At 42.5% G+C, this 10,379-nt stretch overlaps 1 protein-coding gene across 7 annotated transcripts in view; it reads left to right on the forward strand.

Annotated features, from left to right (window-relative positions):
• The window catches only part of LOC135519607 (growth factor receptor-bound protein 14-like), a 39,782-nt gene extending 29,730 nt beyond the window's left edge, over positions 1–10,052 (forward strand). For all 7 annotated transcript variants that reach the window (XM_064944841.1, XM_064944846.1, XM_064944847.1 and 4 more), the window contains 7 exons: positions 146–241; positions 546–608; positions 4,725–4,841; positions 5,069–5,138; positions 6,381–6,468; positions 7,761–7,854; positions 7,933–10,052. In XM_064944841.1, coding sequence (XP_064800913.1) covers positions 146–241; positions 546–608; positions 4,725–4,841; positions 5,069–5,138; positions 6,381–6,468; positions 7,761–7,854; positions 7,933–8,079 — 675 coding nt within the window. In that variant the 3' untranslated portion in view covers positions 8,080–10,052. The remainder of the gene's footprint in view (positions 1–145; positions 242–545; positions 609–4,724; positions 4,842–5,068; positions 5,139–6,380; positions 6,469–7,760; positions 7,855–7,932) is intronic.
• Positions 10,053–10,379: the final 327 nt, after the last annotated feature.

A 10,379-nucleotide genomic window follows, 5' to 3' on the forward strand; every position in this document is an offset into this window, starting at 1 on the left:
AAACCTATACTTTGGTGTTTTACAATGTTAAGTTATTCAATGGAACTCTATTTATCCCATCAGGCGCAATTAAGGAAAGGAAAGTCATTTCCGAGTTCTGTTTGATAAACACATGCTTTCTCTTCATGATGATACTCCACTCCAGTCTACTAAGCATGGCTCTCCCCGAGACCTCAAGCTGTTGTGTGCAGATGATGAGCAGACCAGAACCTGCTGGGTCACTGCCATGCGCCTCTTTAAGGTACAGTCACCATGCTGCCCCCTTATCACATCCTCTGTCTGGCTGTGTCCCAAATGTACACCCTATTCCCTATATAGTGCACCACCGTTTACCCGGGGTCATAGTGGTGCACTATGTAGGGAACAGGGTGCGATTGGGGATGCAACCTCTGTCAAGTGTCTACAGATCTCCAAAGTCAGCACAACTCTAGTAGTGTGGTCTTTCCTGACCCCCAACTGACTACTTACTGTATGCCGTCCATCCATGCCTCATGTCTGATCGGTGCTTACTGAACAACGGTCTCACCTACTGTTTTGTGTTGCAGTATGGGTTGCAGCTGTACCAAAACTTCATTCAACCACACCAGAAACAGAAAGCTTCACCTATGGTAAGTGGTGTGTAAATACCAATGTGCCGGTACACCGTTTAAAGCACATAACCCAGGACACACCCGTCTAGTATTCATACCGGAGTGATCTTCTAGAATAGTCTAAAATGAAAGCGTTTCCCCCTCAAATTCCAGTATTCTGTATGTGTAAACACATGTTCTATTTTGGGCACTGGAACATGTTCGAGGAGCCTGGCTCCTCTAAAAATAACCCGAGATCAGCTGCTCTCAGACTTAACACCTCGTCACTTCTACTTTGCTGTCAGAGGAATGCACAGAGTGTCCAGGCATGGGTCTGGGACCCTGAGCTCAGCGCTGCAAAGGGAAGGGCTAAGATGCATCTCAAATGGCACCTTGATTCTCTATGTACAGTAGTGCACTTGTGGTCAAAAGTAGTGCACTATAATTGGGGAAAGGGTGCCATTTGGGATGCACACCTAGACTAACCCAGCTTCTGGGAACATGCTTGGGGAGTATATTAGGTTAGGGTACAGGATATACTGTAGAGGGGTCATGGCGCTGCTTAATCTCCTTTACCCTGCCGTGCAGCCGCTACAGCCTAGAGCAGCCAAACTCAACTGCCGGCTCGCAGTCCGTCTCCGGACCCAGTGAAGTGTCAATACGGACCGGACAACGTCTCAATTTGTTATATAAAGTAAATCAATAATTTTTAAAAGCTATTTAAAAAATCTACCGGGCATATCGACTGCTAACTCAGCATCCTCTCTTTCTCTCAAAAACAACGCCCACCTCAACAAGTGCCCTGTCTAATCCAATCGCGTGATTATATGCAAATACAAGAGGCCGCATCTTACCCAATAACATCAATCCAAATATCCTCTGCGGAACCTCGGGACAAGCAGGCAGAAAGATGTTAAAGATTTTACTGCGGCTCAACTGTTAATATCATAGATGGGAGCTTAGTTACCAGTATCTTTGTTCATATGGCTTGTTAAAAAAAAAGCTGCCGCTGAAAACCATATAATCAAAGACAAGTGGACGGAACAGTATGTATTTATTCTCCCCGCAACGAGCACAAAACCAATGTGCTTGATATGCAGTGAGTCCGTAGCCCTCCTGAAAAGTGCCAATGTTAAGCGCCATTATGACACCAGGCATAGTAATTTAGATCAAACGTATCCTCTGAACATAGAGGTGAGAACAAATAAGATTAACCAACTAAAATTCCAATATTAGTCCTTGTCAATTCCCGGTTTTGGGAAAACACAACAACAACAACATTTCAGACGCTGAGATGGTAAAATAATGCATGTGTGAAGCTGCTGACACCTTGCTCGAAGGTTAAAAAAATAAAATTATGAGCTCAGAGAAAATATCAAACAGATCCCACTGTCAGATTCCACAGCAATGAGGAGAACTGAAATATTAGCTGAAGATTTGACTTCACAACTTGATGAGGCCATTCAGAATGCACCAAGCATACCATTAGCTATGGATGAATCAACAGATGACACTGGTAATGCCCAGCTTCTGGTGTTTGTCAGATTGTATAATTCTGTGGGGAGCTGTTGGCATTAACAAATCTAGAAGCACACACACACACACGGGGAGAGGATATCCCATGAGGCCATCAAAGGGATGCTGACAAAAAGCAGGAGAGATCTGAGGTCTGTGGTCTCCATCATCACAGATCCATCCATGATAGGAAGAGGGAGGGGACTGGAGGACCACCCTGACCTGACATCATACCACTGCATCATCCATCAATCTGTTCTGTGTGCCAGTCTGGGGAAAGAATATTCTGAGGTCATGACAACGATGATGAAACTGATCTTTTTGCTGACTTACGACTGAACAACAATGTCAGATGACTCAGCAAAGGCAGGGTTTTGGATGCTTTTGGCCATTCGGGAGGAAATCAAAGCTTTGTTATCAGAGCAAAAGAGTGACAAGGCAACTCAGTTTTTGGAGTTTTTGGAAGATTGGGAGAAGATGGGAACAGTTGCATTTTTGACAGACATTACATCACACCTTAATCAACTGAATGTTAAGCTGCAGGGATGACACAACACAGTGTGTGATATGATAACAGCAGTCCGGGCTTTCCAGAACACATTGAAGCTTTTCAAGAATGATCTCCAGGGAGAACTTGTCCACTTCCCTGATCTTCTGGTGCAAACGCAGGGAGACAAAGATGTTCCCTACCCATGTTGATTTCATCCAGAAGCTGATGGATAATTCAAGGCTCGCTTTGATGACTTCATTGTTGGGAGGGAACTGCTGCTGCTCATTCAGAACCCCTTCTTGGTCACAAATGTGACAAAGTTGTCAGAAAATGCAAAACAGATCTTCAGATTTGTAGATGTTGCCTCACTGCAAATCGAGTTGATTGAGCTGCAAGAAAATGTGTCTTTGAAGGAGCAGACTGGTGACTGTGACCCTGTTACTTTCTGGGGAAAGATGGTGCCTGCAGCTGATGTCCCTGTTCTCAAGAAACTGGCACTATACATCCTGACCATGTTTGGCTCCACATACAGCTGTGAATCAGCTTTCTCCACAATGAACTTTATTAAAAACAAATACCGCTCCAGGCTCACCAATGAACAACGGCACCAGTGTCTCAAGAGTTGCTCTCACACCATTTTGTGCCAAAGTTCAAAACATTGTGAGGAGACCAAGTGTAATTTCTCTCATTGATGCAAGGGCAAGGCCCAGAGTGACTTCTACATGAATATTGCACGGCCCACAGAGACATTATGTGCTTTCAGATGATTATTTTTGTTAAATTCTCCTTTGTTCTCCAGAAAACATGCGCTTTATTGTTTGTTTTTTATTCAAGGCCCATGTACAATGGTTCACAGTGCACTTTTTGCATAGACAATTATGCAACCACTTTTTGTTCTTCAGCAATGTTGCCGCAATGTTGCACAGGTTTAATGTATATCTTATATAACATGTTTCCTAAGTCTTAGACGACTATGTTTGTTACTGCGGCTGTACCACAGCGCTGATAAAGGACGATATCCATCCGGACCTTTGCCACCTAGGACATTTGTGTCACTGGACCTTCTCCAATAGTAGTTGAGTACCCCTGGCCTAGAGCACAGCACGCCACTAGAACTGCCGGAGAAAGAATTCGATCTTAACGAAAACCGAACTGAAAATTGAGACATGTCAAGGAAAGGAGCAATCGGTTTGTTTGCACAGTTTTGTCCAGGAACTCCAGAATTATATTTACATCTTCTGAATGGACCGGAGAAGAGTCTCTAAGAAGGATTAAAATGTTTCTACCTTAAAGTAAACACTAGTCACTTCGTTACAACAAACCCACTGTTCCCCGGGCACCGAAAATGTGGATGTCGATTATGGCAGCCGCCCCCCCCCCCCCCGCACCTCTGATTCAGACACATTTCAGTTGAATGCATTCAGTTGTACAACTGACTAGGTATCCCTCTTTCCCTTTCCTGAGGTTAGGTGAGTGATAGAGGCAAATCGTGGCTTTTTTTTTTTTTTTTTTTTTTTAATGGTTTCTCACAAATTGTTTTGTTTTATTTTTTTACATTTATATTTAACTAGGTAAGTCAGTTAATTAAGAACAAATTCTTATTTACAATGACGGCCTATCAAAAGGCAAAAGGCCTCCTGCGGGGACGGGGGCCTGGGATTAAAATAAATATAGGACAAAACACACATTACAACAAGAGAGACAACACTACATAAAGAGAGACCTAAGACGACAACATAGCAAAGCAACAACAACATAGCAAAGCAACAACAACATAGCAAAGCAACAACAACGTAGCAAAGCAACAACAACATAGCAATCCTAATCCTGACAATAAATGTTTTGTGTGTGATTATTTAGAATCAGTGACTATGAGAGTTTAAGGGACTACCGTCAATGCTATGTGCTCGTGTGTCATTCTATTCACATCCACTCTAATCTCCAGTCACTTGAGCACATTCTGCTCGGAATCATCTAGAAATTATACTCAAGTCACACTTCTCAGACACTAGATGGCAGCACAATACCACACAAAGAAAGCATGAATGTGCTTCTCCTATAAACCTTTCACTCACCGTCTGTACACGTATTTAAAACTCTTGCACTGTATACTCGTAATAATATATACTACCTCAAACGTATATTTCCAGAGAAGTATCTCCGAGAACTCCTTGGTGGCCATGGACTTCTCAGGACACAAGAGCCGGGTGATCGAGAACCCATCGGAGGCGCTGTCCGTAGCCGTGGAGGAGGGGCTCTCATGGAGGGTAGGCCATTTGGTTCTCTCTCTGACGTAATTTCTCTCTACTCAGCATGACACACTAGTGACACACTGGTCCTGCAATAGTGTTTAAAGGATTATTTTACCATGACTGAATACCTGACAACAGATGCTTTGTCAATGCCCAAAATGTGTATAAGGTGTGAAATGATGATGCACCCATGTGAAAATAGTCCAAGCGTGTGATACTTGAACTCCTCTCCATCCCTTCAGAGGAAAAGCTGCCACCGTCTGAGCTCCCATGGAAGCCCATCCACCTCCCAGAGTCCCATGTCAAACATAGGTTAGTAGACGGTTTCTTTTTACCATGCAGGCAGCAACTCCCCGGAATAAAGTCACATCCCTCCTGACCAGATACACTGGATTCTACATGTAGCACCTTTATCAACCATGTGGAAGCGAGGTGAATTGTAACAACACCTATGCTGTATTCCAAACAACCCCCCCTCCCCCCCCCGCATCCCATTTTCCTGTAACATGGTGAAGAGGTTAGTGCAGTCCAGAATCCTTGATGTCCCTATCCTAAAGCCTAACCTTACCCCGTTGAAATTGAAATTAAATCATTTGGGTTAACGGATAGCATGGACCAAACAGCTGTAAAAACTATTTTTGTTTTGTTTTTGAAAAGATATTTCACAGCCATTTAGGTACAATGATTCCCGACACCATTCAGTGATTGTTTTCTAACATAAACTGAAATTCAGCGGCGGGTGTAGAATTCTAGCAACCACGAAACAACAGCGCGACTTCTACGTTGCCCGCTTTCCCCAGTCTGCTTTTGTTCAATGTGATCGAGGAGGACATGACCATGCCTCTTAGTGACGCCGATGAGGGAGGGTGCCGTTTTTCCCAGAAGCCGGTCTGGCTTTTGTTGTCAAATAGAAAGTCTGTATTTTAGAATACGATTTTATATTGGCCCAAAATCATTTTGGGGTGAAAAAATATTGTGAAACACGATCATTCCACTATAACTGCAGATATATTATGAACATTTTCTGAAATTACAATGCAAAGATTCTACAAGTAGCTAATTTAATGACTCAGCCACCAGTGTCTACTCCCTTCCGGCGTCAAATCAAATTTTATCTGTCACATGCGCCGAATACACCATACCGTGAAATGCTTACTTTACAAGTCATTAACCAACAGTGCAGAATTTTGGGGTGGGGGTTATATTCATGGGTGGTATTCATCCACTTTACAACGGAAACAAAAACAATCATTTCTTATTGGACAATTTCAGGACAGCCCCTCCCAGTTTCTGCACACTTAGAAAAAAGGGTTCCTAAAGGGTTCTTCGGCTGTCCCCATTGGAGAACCGTTTTTGATTCCATGTAGAATCGGTTGTGTAAAGGGTTCTACCTGGAACTAAAAAGGGGTCTTCAAAGGTTTCTCTTATGGGGACAGCTGAAGAACCATTTTAGGTTTTAGATACACGCACTCTTAGAAGAAAGAGAAAGGTGCTATGTTTTCCTCCATTCGGTGCCTAATGACATTCACCATGGTCGCCCTGTGTGTTTTGCAGCCCTCCATATGGCCCAGCCCTGGTTCCACAGCAAACTGTCCAGAGATGAGGCACACCGCTTAATCACTCAACAAGGTCTGATTGATGGGTGAGCAGCATCAGACACTTTTCTATGTGTTTTGTCGCAAAGAAGCGTAAATATACTGAACAAAAAATATCAACGCAACATGCAACGATTTCAAAGGAAATCAGTCGATTTTAAATTAATTAGGCCCTAATCTATGGATTTCACATGAGGGAATACAGATATGCGTCTGTTGGCCACAGACACCTTTAAAAAATAAAGTAGCAGCGTTGATCAGAAAAACAGTCTGTCTGATGTGACCACCATTTGCCTCATCTCCTTCGCATAGTATTGATCAGGCTGTTGATTGTGGCCTTGGAATCTTGTCCCAGTCCTCTTCAGTGGCTGTGCGAAGTTGCTGGGTATTGGCGGGAACTGGAACACGCTGTCGTACATGTTTATCCAGAACATTCCAAACATGCTCATTGGGTGACATGTCTGGTGAGTATGCAGGTCATGGATGAACTGGGACATTTTCAGCTTCCAGGAATTATGTACAGATCCTTGTGACATGGGACTGTGCATTATCATGCTGAAAAATGAGGTGATGGAGGCGGATGAATGGCACGACAATGGGCCTCAGGATCTCGTCACGGTATCTCTGTGCATTCAAATTGCCATCGATAAAATGTAATTGTGTTCGTTGTCCGTAGCTTATGCATGCCCATACCTTAACCCAACCACCACCGCATCTCTGTTCACAAAGTTGACATCAGCAAGCCATTTGCCCACACAACACCATACACGTGGTCTGCGGTTAAGAGGCCAGTTGGACGTACTGCCAAATTCTCTAAAATGACGTGGAGGATGGCTTATGGTAGAGAAATGTACATTCCATTTTCTGGCAATCACTCTGGTGGACATTCCTGAAGTCAGCATGCCAATTGCACGCTCCCTCAAAACATGATACATCTGTGGCGTTGTGTGACAAAACTGCGCATTTTAGAGTGGCCTTTTGTTGTCCCCAGCACAATGTGCACCTGTGTAATGATCATGCTGTTTAATCAGCTTCTCGATATGCCACACCTGTCAGGCCGGATGGATTGTCTTGGCAAAGGAGAAATGCTCACTAACTGGAATGTAAAAAAATGTGTGCATAACATTTTTGTGCGTATGGAACGTTTCGGGGATCTTTATATTTCAGCTCATGAGACATGGGACCAAGACTTTACATGTTTCATTTAATATTTTTGTTCAGTGTAGCTTTTGTATTTTTCTCCCTACATTTATATTTTTCTCCCTTTTTTCTCCAAACGGACAGAAATGCCATTAAAAAGGTGTTCCTGAAGAAACTGAGATTTTTCTTTTGTTTTCAGAGTATTTCTTCTAAGGGACAGCCAAAGCAACCCCAAGACATTTGTACTGTCACTGTGCCACACACAGAGAATCAAACACTTTCAGATCTTACCAGTGAGTATAACCCCTTGTTTTGGTATATGCACTTCTCTTGTCTTTTAGATGACATGCTCAAGCTTGTGTGTGTGTTAGGTGGATGACGAGGGCGATCTGTTCTACAGTCTGGATGACGGTCACACCCGCTTCACTGATCTGATCCAGCTAGTGGAGTTCTACCAGCTCAACCGGGGGGTGCTGCCCTGCAAACTCAAACACCACTGTGCCAGGATCACCCTTTGAGGGGCCAGGGGTCTCCCAGGGCTCAATACATACAGAGGCACCTTAATCACAGCCAGGGCCTCTCCAGAGAACCAACCACCCATGCATCCCTCCCTCCCTATCGTGCCTTGGACAGGAGACACAGAGAACACGGCCAGACATAAGCCAGCTGAAACCACTGTTATAATCACCCACTAGAAGCCATCCTCTTGGAGACAAACATGGTAATCGGTCTTTGTAATGACTTTGTTTTTCAATAAAATATGAATTAGAGGTTTTAGGATGTGAAATAGATGAAGATTCTGTGTCACAACCCACTGGGCAAAACTAGTTTGAATCAACATTGTTTCCATGTCATTTCAACAACAACAACAAATAATCTGTGTGATGACGTTGAATCATTGTGGAATACTGATTGGATTTGCAAAAAGTCATCAACGTTAAGGAATTTCAGGTTTTTACCTAAATCCATTGATGTGAGTTTTTTTTTTTTGTTGAATTCACATTAGTTGACAATTCAACCAAATGTAAATCAAGATGTTAAAATGACTTCAGTGGGAAGTGACCACAGGTGTTGAGAAATCTGGTGTTGGATAAAGTGCATCTACTGTCGACTTGATGTCACCGAGAGGGCTCTACTGCGAGCCCATTGGTTGATCCTGTATGTTAGCCCGGGTGTGGAGACATCACAAACACCGCAATGACTCATGTGGAGTCCAAACTTCAGTTAATGTACTGTATATAATGTGGAGCTGATCATGTTTGCATTGTGTATCGGCTTACTTGCTCGTTACAACTTTCTATGGGAATGAACATCTTCTACCGTAGCAAACTGTTGGATCCGTAGAGCAAGAGTGGATATTTGACTCAGTTCACACCATGTGAATAGAATGACCAGTGTGGTATAGCCATAATATTTGTGCATTATTGGCACAGTTGAGCTGAACCTGGTCATTTGTCAGTAGGAGGGGATCACTACTATCAGGTTGTAGGCAAGGCATGATGGGAAATGTAGTATGTAGGCTACAGTGGTCCTCTGGCCTTGGTCATCTCCTGGGTAAACTAAGCTGTTGCTCGTTGTTTTTTTTTTCACATCTCAAGGAATTCAGGTATTTTTCTAAAACAAATTATGATTAAAAAATATATATTTTAGAGGTATGAGTAGCAGAGAATGCAAAGTGGTTGCATGTTGTTTAAGCTGGACTGTGACCGCTGTAAGGAGAGAGCATGCACAACAATGCTTCACTAGCCTGCACTGTACATTACTTTGAATTGTATTGATTGCATTTGAGTCAATACATGTAAAACTGCTCTCTGTTGTTATAGCAAGAGCCACAGAAGATATATTTGACTACGGGTCGGATTCAATGCTTATTGCCGAAGTTCCACTTTGTTGCCCGATTGACATTTAAAGGGAATGTTCCTGTTTTAGTGGAGACTTCATTCACGGCAAACGCTGCATATGCCGGCTCAATCGGAAATTACCTTTACATTTCAAGCACACTGCAGAGCTGAACTTCGGCACTACAGATTGAATCCAGACCTATTTTTAGATTTAAACCACAAAGTGTAAGATAGAAATACAGTATACTATTGTGATTTTATTGATCAAAATCTGAATTGTTGTACATTGACATTTAATGTTTTATAGTCTTTTTTTAAAGATTCAGGTAAACCATGTGCAGCACCGGGAATGGTTGAATATTGATGTAAACAACAAAACTATGACATACATCATGTATTGTTTTGTTGCTTTGTTTTGGAAATGGTACTGTAATCATGCAGCAATTTGTACAGACATGTTTCACCAGTACGATATAATGAAACGAGATGTACTGTGCTTTGAAACAAGTTAAATAACCAAGACATGTTAACAATGCGTTTCATACAACGTTTCTTTTAACATAGAGGGAGAACAGTGCATTTAAATAGTAATGCATGTCATGAACTGTCATGTTTTATAAAGGAAGCTAAATAAAGGAAGCAAACAGATGTCTGATTTCAGTTGTATAATTGTTACATATTGAGAATTAGCCACAAGATAAACACATGTGTGTATATATACATTCATGAAAATATTGCATTTATATTGTTGTAGATGACATGCTAGTTGCACTGTAGTTGAAACACTGGTAACACTAATTTCTGATAATAGTGACCTAAAGAGACGGAGCGTGGTATTATCAAAGGTGCCAAGCTCACCAGTTTCAGAATCTCAGAAATGGCCTGTCTCCTGGGATTTTCACTCATTTCCCGAGAATGGTGCAACAGACAAAAAACATCCAGTCAGTGACAGTCCTGTGGGCGAAATCCGCTTGTTG

Source organism: Oncorhynchus masou, chromosome 29, assembly GCF_036934945.1.
Source record: "Oncorhynchus masou masou isolate Uvic2021 chromosome 29, UVic_Omas_1.1, whole genome shotgun sequence".
Classification (NCBI taxonomy): Eukaryota; Metazoa; Chordata; class Actinopteri; order Salmoniformes; family Salmonidae; genus Oncorhynchus; species Oncorhynchus masou.